A 21,195-nucleotide genomic window follows, 5' to 3' on the forward strand; every position below is an offset into this window, starting at 1 on the left:
AAAAAAAAAGAAAAGCGGCGCACGTAAAATCTAGCACCTTGTGCAGGATCCACATGTCACGTATTACGTGTCTGCGATTTATTTAGGAGAAAAGAGGGAGGGTTGACTATCTTTCTCCCCCTCCCACAACACATACGTGATCATCACCCCCCAAAAACACCCTTTAACCAATAACGACGTGGCGCTCGGGACAAACGCGGAATGGACACCTTTAAAAGCTTGTTCCTCCTCCGGTATTGGCTGTTTCCTTGAGGGTGTCGTTTTCAGGTCGTGGAGATCACTGCCTGTGTTTATACTCCGTTACACAGGTTTAGTCCTCGCAGACCTGGACTAGAACTTTACACATCGGCATCGGGTCTAGGTCAGAGGATTTGGGGCTTAGCAAGGTCGTGGTTGTGCTTCTAGAAATCCAGATAAGTTTCCAAGCTAATTAATAGTTTTATAATGAGTGCAGACAGCGCTGTTTTTATGTAGTTGTATCTGTCCTTGGTGCTGAAACTGACCGGTGCGCTTCACGGATTTGCTTTTTGAAGGACTGTACTACAACAAAACCGACCTGCGGTCAACGACAAGAAGAAGGCGGATCTGGTAAAAAAAAAAAATACTTAAAAAAAAACATATAGATATATATATAGAGAGGACTTTTTTGCCCTGGGACAAGATCTAAAAGGAGTTTGGCGGACTTTGAAAAATGTCCAGAATTATAATCTAAATTTGCCGTAAGTCTAAGCAGTTTTCGCCGTATCACCAACACCGGCGTCGGAAAGGACAGATGCGCATTTGATATCGGCTCGTCTCGCGATGGAGGTATCAAACGGGTCGAGCTTTGGGATCGAGTCCCTACTTTCTCACAGACCGACCAGCCCGTGCGTGTCAAAGGGGGAGTGCAGGTCTCCCGCGGAGCTGAGCCCGCGGTCGGATCTGGACAGCGGCTGCTCGTCGCCTCCCTCCCCGAGACGGACCTCGGTGGAAGACGCGGTGCAGAGACACGCTCGCGCCCTCGGACTGGACTCTCCTTTACAAATATCCCAGCAGCCGCGGACGGTCACGTCCTCGTTCTTGATCAGAGACATACTCGCGGACTGCAAACCCCTGGCTGCCTGTGCTCCTTATTCCAGCACCGGACAGTCGGCGCAAGATAATGAAGACTGCATGGACAAACTTCACAGCAATTCGTCCTCGGACAGTGAATACAGGGGTGAGACGCACCAAGCTTGTTTTTAAAACAGACGCTCAAAAGGTTTCATCGTTTAATTGTAATCGTATTGTCAGTTTTACGTTTTATTTTTAGATTCAGGTAAAATGTATACATGGTCACGGGCCGTTTTGCATTTTTACCTTCCTAAGAAATTAAGTAAAACTTAGTAAAATAAATATATGTCAAGTGTATTTTTAATGCTTAAAAATCGAGATCTAAACTAAGAAATTAACCTGAAAACAGGGGTTTTTTTAGAGATCATAAAATAAATACAAATAAACAGGCAGCACTGCTGACCTCCGTCAAGAATCTTTTTATTATTTATATAACATTTTCGTTTTCATTTTTTTATTCCGTCCTATAACTAATTTCAATGCAATTACTCGTTACATTTATTTCCAATTAAAACGTGATATTTAAATAAAAAAATAATCCCTCTTTTGGAGGTCATTTTATCCAAAAACGTGTAATGGTTTCAAATCCGAATCAAATGTCCTGACGCAGGTTTAATCAACCGAGAGAGCCTGTTAAGCTCACAACTAACTGGCAGAAAATGTGTTTCACTAAATGGCCTAATTTTGGCTCTGAATTTATCCATCTGACGATCGTAACGACAAGCCGCTTTTGAGAGCCCTCGGTTCATGCAAAATTACAACAAATGGATATTACCAAGTGTTCATTTCTGCATAAAAGCACGCCTAAACCGCAGGCCTTTTTAAATAACAGATTTAATAGAATAGAAATTCTGCCAGCAGCGTTTCTGAATATGTGCATGGCGTTTTCAGTGAAAGACGAAGCTGATCGAGAAATCTCCAGCAGTAGAGACAGCCCCGGCTCCCGGCTGAAGAAGCCTCGCAAGGCGCGCACCGCGTTCACCGATCACCAGCTGGCGCAGCTAGAGCGCAGCTTCGAGCGTCAGAAGTACCTCAGCGTGCAGGACAGGATGGAGCTGGCAGCGTCCCTCAACCTCACAGACACACAGGTCAAAACATGGTACCAAAACCGCAGGTGAATACAAACAATCACATGCTGTCACGCGCACCGGCAAACACGCAACTTGACACGACGCGGGCATTTTAAACGCACGGGTTTTATACAATATCACTGTTTTTAAAAAAATTATAATTTCAATATTAATCTAGGAACGAAAATGGTTGTTGTGTTGTCATGATGTCGAAAAATTAAACCACAACGGGAAAAAAGTTGCGCGTACGAAAACCACGCGCACCACGGCTCCAACACATTTAGTCATAAATAATAAATTACCGCATCGCGTATCAATAATTTAGCTTCCGAGTAGTAATTAAACAATTGCCAAAATTATTAATTATTTACCTGAAATGGCTCTTTGCTGAGTGACAATTTGACGGATGAGTGTTCTACAGGATATTACACGGATTCATCCTCGACGAACAAAAACTTTCCACGAAGAGCCACATAGCTATTTCTTTGTAGTTTATTATATATATATATATATATATATATATATATATATATATATATATATATATATATATATATATAGCTCTGATTAGAAAAGGCAAATTTGTAATTCTATTGCTGTTTTTAAAGGCATTTTTGAAAGAAAAATGTAGGCTACTAAAAATTCACCTTGCAACATGAATTTTAAAACATTTTTGAATCACGAGTTTTTTTGGGGGGGTTTTTTGGTTACTTTATTTGATCTGAGGAAAATCGTTCCTTTCCCTTAAAAAGTCGAATTATACGAAAACGAAATAAATCAAAAGCGAAAAACTTTAAGGCACCGGCGCACCTAAAGGGGTCGTCTTTGTTTTACGGTTCAGCGTCACATGACAACAAAATGGCTTCCTGCGCGTTAGTCGCGCCGCACTTTGATTTTTTTTTAACAACACTTAAAATCACGGAACGCAATTGGTCACGATTTCAGCAATTTAAGAAGAACAATTATGTTTAAAGAAAACGAGCATCGTGTCGCACGCTGATGAGGTTGTTTGTTTCAAACAGGACGAAGTGGAAAAGGCAGACGGCGGTTGGGCTGGAGCTCCTCGCGGAAGCAGGGAATTACTCGGCTCTACAAAGAATGTTCCCATCACCCTATTTTTACCCTCAGAGTTTGGTGTCTAACCTCGACCCGGGACCCGGGCTGTATCTGTACAGAGGGCCCTCCGCGCCTCCTCCGCCGGTTCAGCGGCCTCTGGTCCCCAGGATCCTCCTGCACGGTCTTCAGGGCGCCGGAGAGCCAGCGTCTCTCCCCGGAGTCATACCGCGACATACACCGCGATGAACTGATTCCAACCCCCCCCAAAAACTCCAACCTCAGGAACGACAGGGTCGCGCTTGGACAATACCCGTGTATACTGAACATATAAACGCGCAATAATAGACTTTTCCAATGACTCTGACCAAAAGGCGAATGCTAACTATTTATTAAACTTTAACGTGCGGAAGTAGTCATCAGAAAATTATTCGGAGAGGTTCCGTCACCTCACGGGACCTCCTGACCGTTTTCTGAAAGAAGTTGCTTTTCCCCTAAGAAATGGCGTGGTTTATTTGCACAAGATTATGACGCAAGCAAACCAAAATAAACATATCCTTAAAAAAAAGAATTCAACTAAACCATATGCAATACAATTGTGGATTTTTGATAAAAATGCATTGCAAAAACTACACGAATAATAACTTAAATTTAATCTGGTCACCGATTAATGTGATGGCGGTGGTAGTGCTGAGCGGATGATTTTCAAAAACTAAAACAGTTTTTCTAATGAAAAATGACCCCACTAATGGCACTACAGCCTGTTTAGACGACGACTCCGTTTTTGTGGAAATTGTGTTGTGTTTATGGGTAGTTTAAAACCCGGTTCAACAGACGCCAAAATACTTTTCTAAATAAAGACTGTGAATTTGTCACGTACGACAGAACTACTTTATTCTTCGATACTCTCTTGCTCAAACATTTTTTTTTGCATATTGCCTGTGAATATACGGTGCATATAAATGAGCTTTAAAACAAGCACAAATGTCATTTTTATAACGCATTACAGCTGGACATCAAACCAACAGCCCGCCGACGCGGTTACGCAATAAAAACAATCTTTCCCGTGTTTCCTGCGCTCATATTGTGACTCGTTCTCCCGTCTCTGCATTATTTACGTAAATATTTACGTTTTTAATTAACATAAGCGTGCGCATCGCCGCCAAAAGGAAACCCTCTCCACAAGAGCGTCGAAACGGGCGCTATCTGGGTAAGTGGTTTGTTGTGCGGGTTTAATCGACCAATCATAATAGGCGTTTCATTATTACAGACCAATCAAATTTTTACAAGCGGCTTTTACGCTAATAAAGCGACCGTGAAACGTAATATTCCGGTCAAGTTTCCTTTCGACTCGGCCAAGAGACGGCAGCTGGTGACCGGGCGAGTCAGACTCCACGCTTGAGACAGCTGGTCAGCGTAAGCCTCCATACATATCCACCCGTCTTTACCTGACCGAGCCAGGGAAATGAGCTAAACGCTTTTAACAAAGGCTATTTGGTTGCGGCGTTCTCGTAAACGTGCGCACAACTACTAAAGGCAGGTCTGGTCGCCAAAACGTGTGGATTCTCCAAAATCTGATTAAGATACACAAACACGTGTATTAAAGAGGCTTACTCACTTTTATATAAAATACTGTGACTGTATTACAGCATAATTAATGTAAATCACATTGCTTAAATATCCATATTTATGGCACCGCATATATAATACATTTAGAGGTGAACTGACCGAGCAATGAAACATCCCATACGGATTTCACTCCATTAAGCCTATTTTAACATTTGCACAAGCTTTTTTTTTTGACGCAGATGGTAAAAGCAGGTTTTCGGGTCCGCACTGCTGACTGTTTGTGCTTTGTTACAGGTAAAAAAAAAAGAAAAGAAAAAAAAAGTCACTCTGTATAAAAAAAACACCTGTGTGTTCAACCCTGAGAATCCACCTGGCTCGCAAGGACTCCGACCTCAGCATTAAAAGAGCCACTGATCTCTCCCGAAGTCTCCCGTTTTATTCTGCGGGAGACTGCTCTTCCTCTGCTTGACCTTTCTTCTTTTTCCTCCTCTTCTTCTTAGACTCGGATTGTCCGTCTATCCCACTGAGATACTCGGAGCGCATTAGGTTTGACACTCGCTCCCTCGCCGTGAGTTTCTTGGGAGGCCTGAAAAACATTCGAATGAGCTGATCACTCTTGCGTGTCTTTAAAAAAGCCTTTCCTCCCGAAAACAAACACAGAATAGGAAAAAAAAAGCGGAATTTAACATCTTAACCACAGCGATTAAAAAAAAAAGCAAACGTGTGAATTCTGGCTGGATGGAGACCGGCTCAACAAATTTCCCACTGTCGTCAATAAAAGGCTCGTAGACAGCAGCGGGGGCCTGATGTAAAACTAGTGACTGTTTATCTAATCAATAACTCTGGAGAATGAAGCGGTGCTTTTGGCCCCGTGGGGGTGCTTAAGGATCCAATACACACGCATCTACCTCATGGTGACACACGACACACTCTACCCCCGGGGCTTAGAGCGGCTATGAGACAGCAGTTATTGTTCTTTTGGTCCCTGAGCGCTCTACAGGGACCCCTACAGGGCATAGGAAGCACGTATACAGATATACATGAAGGTGGTATATTATATACAGTAGAGAATGTCACTGTATTTATGCATACTGACAGACATATCAAACATGATAAATGCTTTAGCAGAAGCGATGCATCCACTGAGCAGACGAAGGAAAGACTGTACAAAATGACTAAATGGGTTGAAATTACCCCAACCAGCTCAAAATTATTTAGCTTTAACACTCAAACAGGAAAGACTGACCAATGCACGACAAAAATTAACATCCTGCAGGGAGTCCAAATCTAGACACACGGTCCCCATACTTTCAGGATCTCTGGGATTTGTCCGCGTCATTTTGTCCATGACAGAAAAAAAAAACTGTTTGGAGGCAGTTTTTTTTTAATTATTAATAGATTTATTGATCAAGGGTGCATTAAATTGGCCAAAAGTGATAGCAATGGCTTTTATATTAAACAAAATCTAATTTAAGTAATTGTTTTCAACAACGATAAAAAATGCTTCTTGAGCACCAAATATGTTAGCATATTAGAATGATATCAGAAGGATCGCCAGAGACTAAAGTCTGCTGAAAACTCAAATTATATTTTAAAATATTAAATTGGAAAAGTTTTTTTTTCATATTCACGAGCGCTTATAATTGCGGTTTTAATTATATTAGTTCACAATATTATATTAGATCACACTTGATCATTATATTCTCCGTATTATACAACTGACCGAATACAATATAGTAACTATTACATTTTAATACATCATAAAACAAAACATCATAAATTAAAAAAGTAGAATTTATCGTTCAGAGGGATTGGTGGCTGTGTGTGTATTTTTGGCTGCCAGTAATGGCCTCTCTCCCGTGTTCAGAGGTCTTTGTTGTTGCGTTGTGTGTCCATAAGTGTGTGTGTGTATGTTTATATTGGTGTGATCTGCTCATTAGAGAAATCTTGTCTGGACATGGACAGTGTACACCACAGTCGGCTGTAATGAAGTCTCTCCTGACAGGACGGCGAGACTCGACTGAGACCAAAAGACAGCACAGCACAACACAGCGATGTCACACACACAATTAGGCTGGGAATGGTAAATGTTAATAGGGCCAGAGCACTGACCAGTTAAGTGGTATCGGCATGAATATTCTATACTGAGCGATGGCTGGTAAATATAGATGTCAGCTGTCAGCCATGACGGCTGATAAGTTCATTACGGCTGTTGTCTGTTGTCTGGGCAGTGGAGGGAGAGTGCGAGTGCGTTATGGCTGCTCTGGGGCAGCTCCTCAGGGACTGACCTATTGTCCCGCTCCATGGGTTTCATTCACAGGTCCTGCTGCAGGTCACCCTGCCAATTACTAGCGGTTAGACACATGCTTCTCCCTATAGTGTCTGAACCAGCATGTGGCACAACTCAAAACTCAGTAGTACCATAAAGAAATGTAGATGTACAAACGAAGCCACGTAACTAATAGTAATAATAATAATAATAATAATAAAGTCCTGAAATTACCAGGGTTTCAATCAAATAAGAAATCTGAGGAAGCCGCTGGCTCCTAATTTAAACCCAATGCCTTTTTTTTCTTAAAGCTTACAAAGTAGTCTACAAAATCACTTCATAAAGATGTTTTCTTATGTACACTACAAAGACATTAAAAGCTATTCATAAATAGGCAGCCGTTGTAGTTGAAGATAGCATCAATTTATGCCATGTGTTGTACGTTGTACTAACAAATATTTGTTAGAAATATTTAAATATTATAAACTATATTATCACAGTCTGTATATTATAAACAATATTTATGCATTTAAAAAAATATTACTTATAGCTTTTTATAAAATCTTCTAAATTAAAAGCAACTTCAAAACTCAGACATTATGTATAAATTATTAAAAATGTTATTTGGTGTATATTTGCTTGTTTACACAATGTCATATGAACAATATCAGTAAGACGGATGTAAGTAAAGTAAATCACAGGAAGAAGTCTTTTCAAACAGACATGCACAAAAAAAGAGGAGTGTTCAGTGAGGAAGTCAGTAACCTTCTCAAAATATTTACTGAAACTAGAGAGTCATAAGTCATGAGCAAGTTTATCGGCTGTTTTGTGAATCTATTTGTTTGACTTAAGGGTAAAGAAAAAAAAATTTCATAAGAGTAATTTATTCACGATTCAGACATTCCAACATTGCTCCAATAAAAACCGAAACCTCTCATGAAACGCTCGTCGCGCATTTCTTTATTTTTAGCCGCGCGTTAAACTGAAAGCTGTGATAGGACTTTATCCTAACAGTTTTACATATAAAGCATACTATAATTAAAGTAGCAACGTGCAACGGCGCCCTTCGACAACGGAATAAGATCTTGCGTAAAGAGCAACTACCGGGAGTCTGTTTTCCACTCTGAAATAAAACGATGCAACTCAGTTAAATTTAATGTGTCACTAACCTTGAGTAAAGCAACTTTAACATCAGATTTTACCAAACTGTACCTGACACCCCCTTCACAGCGCAGAGACAGCACACAGGGGCTTTTGAGCCTTTATCTCAAAGGCACACTAAAGAACTGAAGGTGGGATGAAAGAGAGGGAAGCAAAATACAGCAGAATACACTCACAATAACAGAAATTTTCAAATGACAGTTCTGGTCTGACAAGAGAACTGTGATCACTGCATGCGCGGGTCAGCTATGAAACACGCGCTGAACACTAGAGGAGAGGCCCATATGTCTATATTCTTTATTTAAACACGCGTGGATACAGACAGCGCTCCTTACTGCGTGACAGTTATGACGTTCAGGGAGGTTTTTGGCTCATACTCGATTTAATTAAGTGTCCTGTGGAGAATCTGACCACACAAAAGAAGGCCTACGCAACACATCCACGTATGAGGGCTAGTCTGGACACGGCCTTTGCTAACCCAGACCCCAAGCTTGCAGCGCCGCATTCAGTCCTGCGGGAAATGACCACTAATAACCCTGCAGCACTGGCCAAACCTCATAGTTAGTGGCCTAACAAGCACACTGGGACGTACTGGCCATATCATCCGTACATAATCACCTCCATCCTCGGCCTCTGTGAAAAATGACACTTACCTGCGCTAAGGACTGCAATTTATATTAATTAATCCAGTTTTTAGGACAAGAGCACAATTTGTACAGAAAGCAACCGAAACAGGTCTTCGTAAAGGACGGTATATACTTTGGGGATAATGCTGCTGCTGCATCACACAAGGGAAAACAAGAGGGGCGAGTGTGCCGGAGGTGAAAGGTAAAACACGCAGCTGGTAAAGGCAAGACTTGACTAGTCCTTTTTGACCCTGAAGAGCTCCGCTACAGCGAAAGACTCGCAGCTGCCAAGAGCGTGTGAGAGACGTGGGCTTTTCTCCAGCGCAGCGCATGCTGGCAATTTTAGGGGCAGCCATGACGGGACTATCACGCCAGATCAATGCCCTACAAAATGGCTCGAAGGCCTTTCTTTTCCTTTTTCTTCAAGAAGCGACATTAGATAAGTGGAAGCGTCTTACAAAAGGGTGCATCTTCTGACGTGGCCTGTGTTTTGCCAAACACCAGATTTATAGCTTGCTAAGAAATGACAAAAGCACTGGTTCTTCGGTACCTAGTCGATACTGAAATGAAAAATTGATCAATTCCTGTTCTTTCTACAGCACACGTAGTACTGACTACCAATTTGATGTGGTTTTGCAGTGACTGCTTGAAACATCTTGATCTGTGAGAAGCAGATCAAGCACGTGTTTCTTTTTTGGATTGTTAATTACGCAGGTTTAACATTTCATTACATAATGATTTCTTAATAGACTATTCTTGAAGCTTAAATGTATGAATTACATCGTATTAGTTCTTTATAGTATATTTAGTTGAGAATCTATAGGAATATATTGCTGAAATTTAGGTATGACAGCAATTCCCAATTCTGTCTATAATAATGCACATCTGTTTTGAAACTCTGGGATATGCTACTATGTAAAGGTTTAGGGTTGGTAAGATTTTTTTATGACTATAAATGACTATTTATTATCAAACATTCAGTAAAAATATTAATAATGTGAAATATCACTAGAATTTCAAACAACATTTTTCTATTTGTATTTAAAATGTAATTGATTCCTGTGATTGCAAAGCTGAATTTTCAGCAGCCATTACTCCAGTCTTCATTTTCACAGAAATCATTATAATATGCTGATTTCTTAACACCGACAACAGTTGCGCTGTTTTTCTGGAATCCATTTATAATTTATAAAATTATAATTGTCTTCACTGTAACTTTTGATCAGTTGAATGCATCTTTGCTTTAAAAAAAAAAGCCTTTCTTTTAAAGAAATGCATTGACCCCTTGCATTAATAGCGCAAATGACATTGAGGTAATCAGAACACTTCCCTTAATTGTAATCAAAGAAAAATGCAAACAAAACAAATGAATGAGAAAAGCAAAAAAATCAACGTCTAAAAGAGCTCATAAATGTCAAACTTTCTATGAAAAAAATAACCCTGAAAATGTTACTGAAGTCTCAAAAAAAAGGAAAGTAAAATCAAACCGTACATGGCTTAATTTATCTAAAGGCAGAACTAGATCATATAATATCTGGAAGCGCAAACGGTTTGACAGATTCATAAATTACTGTCCGATTGCTGAAAACTTGCAGTACCTCTTGGCTTTGTCTTTGCCCTTCTTGGAGTCTTTGCTGTTGGCAGGATTAGTGGTTGTGGAGCTGCCCAGGCCCTGGGGTGCGTCCCTCAGGCCAAAGCTCTTAGCAGCGTGGCCCAGGTGCAGGCTGCGGATGTGGAAGATGTGTTTCAGACTGGAGGGGTATGTGGTGTACGCTCTCAGGAAAGACTGCAGTGCTACAGGACCAAAAAAAAAAAAAAAAAAAAAAGAAAAATGAAAAGTTAAAGCCCACATAGCAGACTTTTCCAAGCTATTTCATAGCAATAAAGTCCTTTTCAAAATCCTTTTGAACTGTATTTTGCTTTATTTTATTAGATTTTACATAATTTTTTTAATTGTTGTTGTATTTATTCAAGTATTTTATTGAATACAAAAATCACAATTTCAATACTGAGTGAAAAAAAAAAAAAACAGCCACAACCTAAATATCTCTATTTTGCTACATTTCATCGCATGCAATGAAAATGTAGCTGATCTGCAAAACTGTAGAACACGATATTAGTTTAGCACAGTAACCCTACACGGTAATTAGTTTTTGGCTTACCGCTCTTCGCTGTTTGCAGAGACTCGTTATTGGCATGAACATAATTCTCAAAGTCAGTCTGTAAAACGGTGGCTCTCTCTCGTACCTCCTGCTCAAAAGCAGCAGCTGATCTCTGCACAAAGAGACACACATCAAAGATAAACAAAAAAGAAAGTGAAATAAACGTATTGCCTTCCAGCAAATATATGAAATCACTTTTTTTAATAACAAAAGCCAACAGCATCGCATAAACTTTATTGGTTACACGCACTAATGACACCTCCCCTATCCAACAATGACCTCCGACCCTCAAATGAGGCTGTTAACAAGGGGGGTGGCACGGGTGAGGATTACAACCAGCTGATTGGTGCTGGGAGGGAAAAGGACATTAAATCAGGATTAGGACTGACTGAGCGCTGGCAGAAACATTCGCTCATTGTTGTCAGACGGCTCTCATTGTTGAGAGAGAGGGAGGGGGAAAAGAGATAAAGAGAAAGCCATTCTTTTCCCACAGCTGTTCTCTAGATCTGCATTTTCAACCACATGCGATCTTCAACCAAGATAGAAAAGTTATAACAGTTATGCGCAGTCCAACAAGTCAGCATTGAGTTTACTGCCTGTTTTACCTTACTGTCCCATTTCCCTCTGCCTTTGAATCGCTCGTCCTTCATCAGATTGGCCAACACGTCCTCCATCTTCATTTCGGACAAACTGAGGGTGTAGATGGATATTACACATAAATCTATTAAATCAATGGGAAACGAATAAATTGCACCAACTTTTTACTGATAGTAAGTTGTCTGGTTTAGATAGTTTATCTCAAAGTATCAAGCCCTACCAAACTTATTTTGATCATCCTTTAGTCCTATAAACTGTAACGTTAGCCAAATATCATAGTCCTTGTGCCAGCAGAACAGATTCACTCTGCTCTCACGCAGAGAGACTGAGAGTGTGTTTTCTCTCTGCACTGATCAGCACGGAGTCATCAGTCCAGCTTTTGACTGTTATATTGTGGGTTTTGGAACAGAGACAAGACCGGTTTGACCATCTTTAATCACAGTGTCAGGGACTGGACTTCATCCACAAATCAGACGGGACCAGCCCTATGGTCCCCTACTGCTGTGTTCATTGAAATAAGTAAATGTGATATAGATGAGACGCCAGGCAGCACACCTGATGTTGTGATTGGCTAGCACATCCACAAAAGCCGTCTCAGAGGGGGTGAGGAAGAGCAGGCTGCTTCCCTGAGCTCCAATTCGTGCTGTGCGGCCGACACGATGAACATACTCCGCGGCAGAAACAGGGGGGTTATACTGCAACAGAAAGATGAAATTCATTTTTTTAAAAATTAAATAAAAAGAGTAGTACTTGAACAGTTCAGTAAGAGTGACAAAACTGGCTGAACTGTTTATTGCATAAGCGATGTGCAACTATGAGATTTTACAAATGAAGAAATCTAACCTGAACAATCCACGTAACCTGAGGCAGATCCAATCCACGTGCAGCAACATCCTAAACGAGAAAACAAACTAAATATTTAAATATTAATTTAAGCAGACTTCATTAACTAAAATGAGCCTAAACTCTCAGTCGAGGTGTCTGAAGCTGGTACAGATGGAGATCAACGCAATGCCATGCCAGGCTGTCAACAGGAATAAAAGCACTCATTTACTCCAGGAGCACTTCTGCAGAGTGACAAGATGGAAGAAAAGGAGGTGGAGAAAGGGGATGCACACACCTGTCCATAACATTTTTATCAGCTGTTACGTAACTTGAGCTAAATCGTTAGATCAATGCATTAAAATTTTCCAAATGTTTATTTTAGGAGTTCCTTCAAGGGGCAAGGTTCGCAAGTTCACGAAAAGCTAATAATTAATTGTATCCAATATAAAATTCAAGCAAATGAATGGGATTGCATGAGAATGAGTGATATAGTGTGATTATCTCAAAAGCTGTAATACAACTAATTACATAGTTTTATAGTGAAGCGTGAGCATCTCGTGGTCCAATGTGTTTCAGTGTCACCGAGCCGTTCGGTTCATAGTGCTGCGAGTTTAATGTGCAACGTACACTAACTTTACTTTATTAAAACATTACAGCAGTATTCCCTTAGAATAGAAGATTGACGATCTGAAACGCTAAAAAGCTTGAATGATGAAAATTAAGAACACAGAAGAAAATACAAGAATCTTAATTTGCACTGCAACTGTAATTATCAAATAAGAATTTATTTTGCAGTACAGCTGTAGTTTAAAACTAACATTTCTATCTTTATAAAATGTATATTATTATTCCTCATCACAAAAAATTTGATTTAGATTTTTTTCATATAACAGTAACAATTTGTTAATTAAAAATGTGTTTATAATATTTTAATCTTTTGACAACTGCATTTTTTTATTGTTATTTCATCGATTTTTATAGATTTAACAATATTATTTTATGCATTTCTGAAACCTGAGCAAACAAGCCCTAAGGAATGAGTAAACTTGATTGGGAATCATTGCTCTAGACTGCAGTCAGGGTCAATTACCGTGAAAATTGCACCAATTCAAATGACTTACTGTGCACAGCAGAATACCAGTTTTACACTGAGAGAACTCCTGGAAGACTTCAGTGCGCTCCTATAAGAGAAAAAAAACAAAGTTCACAAAACAGTTGCCGTTACGTTTCTAAGGTGGTACAACAGAGAAACACTTGAGCTTAATCTTTAATTACAAAGTTAAAAAAAGACCATTTTTCAGCAAAAGAACTATATGCATTTATGTTAGAACAAAAGATGAGGCGGAAGCACGGATGAGAGCCCATCTGAAGATGGGATGTCCGACAGCTCTTCTCTCTTTTTTGGGATGGAGCACAATCTGTTGTGTGCTGGAACAGCTGCCCGTCTCCTGCAGCTCTCCTCATCGGAGGAGACGTCCAGAGCTCAGCCTGTGCTGTCCCATTACCAAATCCATCCATAACACTACAGGCCAGCACCACACCCAGACCTGCTCTCTCATACATCTGACCAAGAGACTTTAAAGTCCCCTGCCCTTCCAGTGCCATATGGGCGACCCACGGCAGCTCCATTTATGCGGGGGTGAGGGTGCAGGTTGGACAGGGGCAGGATGCAGTTCCCCTGACACTGCCACAGGGCACCGACTGCTGCTGGTGCCTGAACGCCAGCTGGCTGAGGGCCGGCGGACCCCACCGATCAACCAGACCATGATGGTCTAACCTAGTGTCATATGCTGGTAGTGATTCTGGATGCTTTTAAGAGACACGTCATTTTAGCAGAATGGAATTAATTTGTTGTTGTAGTCTGGAACACACTACATGACTTTTGCTAAGATTTTTGCATTGATGTACAGTCTGGAGCAGCTGATGCCGGTTGCCCAGAGTTAAAGGCATCCTGCAGATTTGAGCTGACAGATTTAATCAAAAATGGCATAGAGAATGATGCTCACAGACTCAAGGTTTTTTTTTTTTTTTTAGGATATCAAACGTGTTTGATTCAATTTTAGAATTCACATCCAGCAATAAGGTATGCGTTTCTGCATGATTTGGCTGTATTTGAATTGACTTGAAAGACTGGTGGTGTGTGAGCCTCAGTTATGTATAAACCTAAGTTGGCCAGTGTATGATGTTTTAAAAATCTGTTCATATTTTAAAAGTTGTGTAGGTGTATTCCAGCCTTAAGGTAAAATCTGAATATTTAATTGCTAACAAAATAACAAAAGTGAGGCTATATAGGACACATACATAATAGCTTGCCATCTATTTTTTTTCTGAAAAATTCTGTGTGTATGTGTATATATATGGGAAAAAAACCAAACATTTAAACCCTGTGTCCTGTAAAGTTAAACTGCATTCTGTGAACAAAACCTTTACTATTATTACAACCACACTTGAAACATAATGCCTCACCTCTTGTTTCATGTTGCCGTGAAGCCTGTAGAAGTTAAGGGACGCTGAGGTATGTTTGGTTGATGTGGTGCTGGGCTTCTCACAGAGGACTGCATTGAAGAGAGTAAGCAGAAACTCCACGGCCTCACAGCTGGATATGAAAACGATCAGCTTCTGCCGCTGCTCAAACTATATGCAAGAACACAATAAAATGCTGAAGTCCAGAGACAGCTACTGCGCATGTAACATGAGCAAATGACTTTGTTACTCTTGATGTTGACATCCAATGCTCACTATTAACAGAACTTTTGCCTCATACTCCTAATTTGCTGCTTATTAATTAGTTAGAAAGGAAGTTGTTAGGTTTATGTATTGGATAGGATTAATGATGTAGAACATGGTCATGCAGAATGCATTTTATACAGCTAATATGGTAATTTTGATTATTAATGAGCAACTAGTTAAGAGATATAGTTATTCCCTATACTAAAGTGTCACTGGTAACTTTTCTTCAAGGATGCATGGCATTGGTCAAAACAGACAAGACATTTATAATATTTCTTGAGGACCACATCAGCATAATAAAATGAAGGATAGCATTAAACTTGAGCAATGGCTGCTGGGAACATTACTGAAATAAAATACATTTTGGAATACCTTCCAGATTATTACTTTACATATTTTGTAGATTGTTCAGTTTGAACCGTTCACCAAACCAAACTGAAATGACTTGAGTTGATCTACAGCGTAACACAACAATACAACTGAGCGTTGGTAAATGGGTTTCAACATATGGTGTCCTGTACCTTGCATTTGGCCAGAATAAAGGCAGCCAAACAGACCAGGTGGAGTTTGCTGGGCACCACCACAACGTGCTGCTGCAGCCTCTCAGGCACCGCATAGCTGTCTGACAGAGCCTGAGGGGCCGCCTGGGGACACGCTTCAACTGTCTCCTCGCTCGCCTCTGACACATGGATACTCACGGGCTCCTTCATACTGATACTGGCTAATCGGGACAGTCCTGGACGTGAAGAGAACAGAATCAGCATAAACGGTTGCACACCTATGTAGATTGTCACCAAAACGCTTTTGTGATCAAAACCCTGTGAAAGCGAGCAGTTTTTGTGACCCTGCACTACCGAAAACAGGAAGGTGTTATAAGAGGCTCAAAAATGTCCGTTTTGAATGAGATGAACAGCCTGTTCTGTCATGCGAAGAAGAGAAAGAATGGACTTTCAACTCACTTTACACAATCTGGATAGTGGTACTGAGCGGACAAAAGGCTTACCCTCGGTGAGCGTGGCTGAAAGCAGCACATTCTGCCGGACAAGTCCAGTAGCGTTCAGAGCATTTAGAATCACAGTCAGATCTTTCTCAAAGCCCAAATCCAGAATCCTACAAAAACAGCATGAATGAACCAACTATAAATACATAATACTGATCCAGCTTTAAATTATGGCAGCATAAACTAACACAGCAAAATGGAAATGATCAACACCAAATTTCTTTGTCATTTATTCAGGTATTTCACACTGTGAACTAGATAAACGAGACTTTGAAGTAGCAAAAAAATGCAAACATGAGAAATCATTATGAAATTATTTTAACTTAAATTTAAGTAGTAGAATAATAGTATAATAATATTAATAGTAGTAGAATAATAGTATAATAATATTAATAAGATACTTAAAAAACCTAATAATTAGCAAATTAAAGATTAAACATCAAGAATAAAGTATCATTTACTTAAGCAGCAATCACTATACAAACAGCAATAGCACTGATTCACATTTCAATTCAAAAAAAAAAAAAAAAATACAGGAGAGATCTTTTTAGGAGCGTTTCAAATCAGACCTGTCGGCTTCATCCAGAATGAGCCAGTGCACTGCGCTGAAAGCAATACTTAGGGTGTTCTTTATGTGGTCCACCAGTCGGCCCGGAGTCGAGATCAGAACATTAATGCCCTTCCTCAGTCTGTATTTAAGACAAAGACAAGCAAAACCACATAAAAACACAGCAAAACACAAAGTGATTGAGGGGATGTTGCACAACAAAATGTACACTGCTTTTAAAAGTGTCGATACGATTTTAAAGGAACACTACTCTACTTTTTATGGAAATTGGGTCATTCTCCAACTCCCCCAGACATAGTAAGTAGAGTTTCACCATTTTTGAATCCATTTAGCCAAGAGAATAGCACTTTTAGCACAACTTAGCATTGATCAGTGAATCGAATTAGACCAGTAGCAACACATCGAAAATGTTTTTATTAAAAATTTTATTTTTCCCATTTAAAACGTGACTTCTGTAATTATATCATGTACTAAGACTGGCAGAAATTAAATGTTTAGATTTTTTCGATATGATTAGAAACTATACTGTCATTCCGGCGTAATAATCAAGGAAGTCCTAATGATATCGGTGTAGAAAATCAGCTTTTCATTTTTCGCCGGTCTGAGTACATCATTTTTGAAGATGATGCTACCGGTCTAATCAGATTTAAAGATCTATGCTAAGCTATGCTAAACGTGCTACTGCCAGACTCTGAGATCGGCTGAATGAATTCAAAAACAGTAAAACTCAATTTATTAACTTTGGGAGTTCGAGAATGAGTGAATTTCCAAAAGTGTTCCTTTAATGTTTCTGATAGAAGCCTCTTACACTCAACATTGCTGCATTTATTTGATCAAAAATGCAAATACTAGAATTTAAGTTGTTTTCTATTTAAGTATGTTGAAAAATTGTATTTATCCCCAAGTTCAGGAGCTTTACTCCAGATGCTTCTGAAATCATTAGATGCTGGTTTGCTGCCCGAGAAACATTTCTCAGTTGTTCTGCTCATTGATTTTGTAGAAACTAACATTTGTATTCAGGGTTCTTTCATGAATCTGACGTTTAAAAAACATTATTTATTCAAAATAGAATTATTTTGTAAAATTCTAAATATCTTTGCTGTCACTTTTTATTAATTGTAATGTATCTTTGCGGAATAAATTTCTTTAAAAAAATCCAAACTGTTAAACTACAGCGCAGTCATTCAGTAATCTATTTGAAATCAACCTGTAATGCAGGATATAATACTTTTACATTTAAATAAGCACCAGAAATCAAATTCAGACCCACTTCAATACATGCATGTATTTTATGTGGCTGTGCGTGCTGTTAACCTGGCTTTTTCTGCTTTTCTTTTCTCTCCTCCCATCAGAACTCCAGGCACGATCCATGTGAAAGGCTGAAAAGAATAATTGCAGACAGTGACTTTTAAAACACTGAAAATATAGGGGTTCAAGTATGTCAGAGAGAACAATATTAATTTAGCAAAAGTGCAAATCCTCACTTTTAGAAGCTTCTGAAACGTCTGAAAGCTCTGCAGGGCAAGCTGAAGAAGAGCCAGAAACAGGTCCATGTGGGAAAGAAATAATAATAAAAAAAGGTTACATTTAAGTGTTATGAGATAAATCAAAAAGTGATGTTTTTTTATCATTTAATACAATACCTCTCTGGTAGGAACAATCACGACAGCCAAAGGCCCATCTGATCTCTGGAAAAATATATTATACTTAGTTTAAAACATCAAATGCACATTTATTTGAATGTTTATTTTAATGCAATACAGTGTTGGGTGTCTCATGTGCTAATGGCCCCAATTTCTCCAAACATAATAAATAAGACAATAAAGAAGCAAAACAAACAAATCATGTGACCAGTCTATAAAATCTTGGTACTGAGTGTGTTGTTTTAGAGTAGTCTTGCCTTCACTTTAGGCTGCATTGCTTGTAAGAACTGAACCACTGGAATTCCATACGCCAATGTTTTTCCTGCAGGAAAAATATGAAGGACGACATCCTTTAAGGTTTTTGTTACTTAAATATAGAAATCACTAGAGTGCTACACAGAGTTACAGAGTTACTACACAAGGATTTTTGTGAACTACATAAATAACAGCTAATCTGTTATTATAATCTAAAGATGAAATTTTGGCAGGAACATGGATGAAACCTGGCAGGAATCCCACCTGATCCGGTCTGGGAGCGCACAACAGCATCTTTTCCAGACATCAACACCGGTATGGTTTTCTTCTGGACACTAAAAACACAGATGAACGTGAGAAAAAAAAAATGCAAAGAAGCGGACGATAAAAGTTAAGACGAAGCTGAAGTACCTCGTCATGCTCGTTACATTCAACACCTTATGGAGCGTTGCCACCTGTAAAATAGTTTAGATGAGGAGTGAAAAGTATAAGACAGCAGAAGCATTTTACAGTAGTTGAGAGATTTCTTTAATGATATTGAGGTTTGCTTGTACCAAATGAGGATGTAGATCGAGTTCTTCAAACATGTCGCTGGTGAAGACCTTCTCCTTCACTTGATTTACAGTAGGACTTGAAGAAGAAAAAGACAATTGCACACAACAGTCAATTTTGAGAAAGACCCCAGTTTACCGGCACAAGCTTAAATGTGTTGCATCTACCTGAGGACATCAGGGATCTCTGGGTTGTTTCTGAATAGAGACGATGTCTTGATAAATGGTCTGCCATGGTCCTCGAGCCCTTCTGGAGCTTTCTTTGGAAATGTTTTCACCTTCGATGGGGACTTTGCAGCAGAGTTTTCTCCCTGATAGCCGTTCTCCTCTGCGTCTCTGTTATTACTCCTCTGAGAGGGGCTTCTGGGGGTTTGCAGCTTTTGCTTATGTGTGTGCTGTTGACCAGTTTGATTAATCTTCCTCTGTTTGGAAGCGCTGCTCTCCTGGGGCTCAAAGACAGCCTTCCTCTTTGATTCTCGCTTTTTCTTCAACATCAAGACAAAAGGTACAGCTCTTTAGAATCAGGCTGAAACAAACTTGTGTGTAAAACCGCTGTAATGGAAATGTCAGCAGCAAGATAGGGAGCGGGACGGACTCACCTGTGCCCATTTCTCTGCCGTTGACGGGAGTCTTCGGGTTGTCTTTCTGTGAAACTTTCCCGGATCCGAGGAGATGTTGAGCATCAGCATGTCCTCAGCCATGATTGTAAACCGGCTATTAAAAAACACAGGAGCTGCTGATCTACACAACCCCCACACAGACACGTCAAACTACTCACAAAATGATAAGTGGCTCATTGTACTTGGTTTAAATGGCGAAAATGTGTGTTTGCGAGTGATATTCACTTCAAAACAGTGAACGAGTGAAGTTCCACACGTGTTTTTCCTCCGTCCACCACAACGTGAGGAAATTTCCGGGTATGACGTTACCAAAATAAAAGTCCCGCTGCTTGCTTCATTTTTGCAACTTTTCTTTAAGATCGTTTTGCGCGTCTCACTTGAGATGCGTGACCCTGGACCACAAAAGCAGTCACGAGGCTAAGCTTTTTTGAAAATGGGATTATACATGAGCCGAAAGCAGCATAAATAACCCACTGATGCATTGCTTGTTCGAATACGACAGTATTTGGTATTTACATTATCTTAAAAAGTTATCCAAATGAAGTCCTTGGCCATGCATATTACTAATCAAAAAGTTTTAATGTATTTGTGATATGAAATTGACAAAATATAATTCAACATGATCATTACCTCAATATCCTAATGATGTTTGGTATAAAATAAAAAATTAAAGAAAATAATTAATACAATGTATTTACTCTTTAATTAATATAATATGAAATCCCCTTTTTAAAAGAAGAAAATATATTGATTTTGTGCTTTAGCATTTTAAATATTTTTTTGATTATGTTTATATAATTAAATTATTGTAAGTCACCCTGCTGCACCCTTTGAGGTTTCCTGAGGCCTTTTGTTCACAACAATTAAATTATAAGATACGAATTAAATCTTAAACAATAAACCTAATTATGATTTTATAGATTTTATATTCTTTTCTATTAGCTTATTCATGCCTACTTATAATATTAATTAATCAAGCTTACACTCTTAATATAGAGTATTAGGATAATACTTTCCTGCATTTAGAATTAGATTTTAGTGTATTAAGTAATCCATGACACCTAAAAAATACAAATTTTGTTATATTATATACTTTTCTGCTATATAGATGTTGAGAGGACACCCAAAAGGGATAGTTTGTCATCATTTATTCATATCAATCCAAACATTTTATTTTTGTCCGCACAATGGAAGTCAGCAGGAAATAAAACCGTTTGGTTACCAGCATTTTGTATTACAGAGAAGAGACAAAGTCATAAAGGTTTGAATGACATGAGCATAAGCAAATGATGACAAGACTTTCATCTTCCTGTGAACTATCTCGTTAAGCACCTTTGCCTTGACATTGTATAAAGCTTAAATATGATTTCTTTCTAACGCTATAAAATCTGCATCACATTTTTT

At 39.2% G+C, this 21,195-nt stretch overlaps 2 protein-coding genes across 2 annotated transcripts; one reads left to right on the forward strand and one right to left on the reverse strand.

Annotated features, from left to right (window-relative positions):
• The first annotated feature begins 185 nt into the window (after window positions 1-185).
• Window positions 186-4,284, forward strand: barhl1a (BarH-like homeobox 1a). Its single transcript, XM_043240152.1, has 3 exons — window positions 186-1,198; window positions 1,984-2,206; window positions 3,185-4,284. Exons 1-3 carry the CDS (start codon window positions 802-804, stop codon window positions 3,462-3,464), a joined length of 900 nt encoding a protein of 299 aa, XP_043096087.1. The 5' UTR covers window positions 186-801; the 3' UTR covers window positions 3,465-4,284.
• Window positions 4,285-4,815: 531 nt separating this feature from the next.
• ddx31 (DEAD (Asp-Glu-Ala-Asp) box polypeptide 31) lies at window positions 4,816-20,028 on the reverse strand. Its single transcript, XM_043240151.1, has 20 exons — window positions 19,771-20,028; window positions 19,340-19,656; window positions 19,175-19,250; window positions 19,032-19,075; window positions 18,885-18,955; window positions 18,623-18,687; window positions 18,366-18,410; window positions 18,207-18,248; window positions 18,037-18,101; window positions 16,724-16,843; window positions 16,158-16,264; window positions 15,676-15,890; window positions 14,891-15,058; window positions 13,546-13,605; window positions 12,443-12,493; window positions 12,155-12,294; window positions 11,608-11,692; window positions 11,003-11,114; window positions 10,439-10,634; window positions 4,816-5,370 (listed from the first exon to the last, which is right to left on the reverse strand). Exons 1-20 carry the CDS (start codon window positions 19,870-19,872, stop codon window positions 5,220-5,222), a joined length of 2,232 nt encoding a protein of 743 aa, XP_043096086.1. The 5' UTR covers window positions 19,873-20,028; the 3' UTR covers window positions 4,816-5,219.
• Between the last annotated feature and the right edge of the window lie 1,167 nt (window positions 20,029-21,195).

Source organism: Puntigrus tetrazona, chromosome 5 (assembly GCF_018831695.1).
Source record: "Puntigrus tetrazona isolate hp1 chromosome 5, ASM1883169v1, whole genome shotgun sequence".
In the NCBI taxonomy this organism is placed as follows: domain Eukaryota; kingdom Metazoa; phylum Chordata; class Actinopteri; order Cypriniformes; family Cyprinidae; genus Puntigrus; species Puntigrus tetrazona.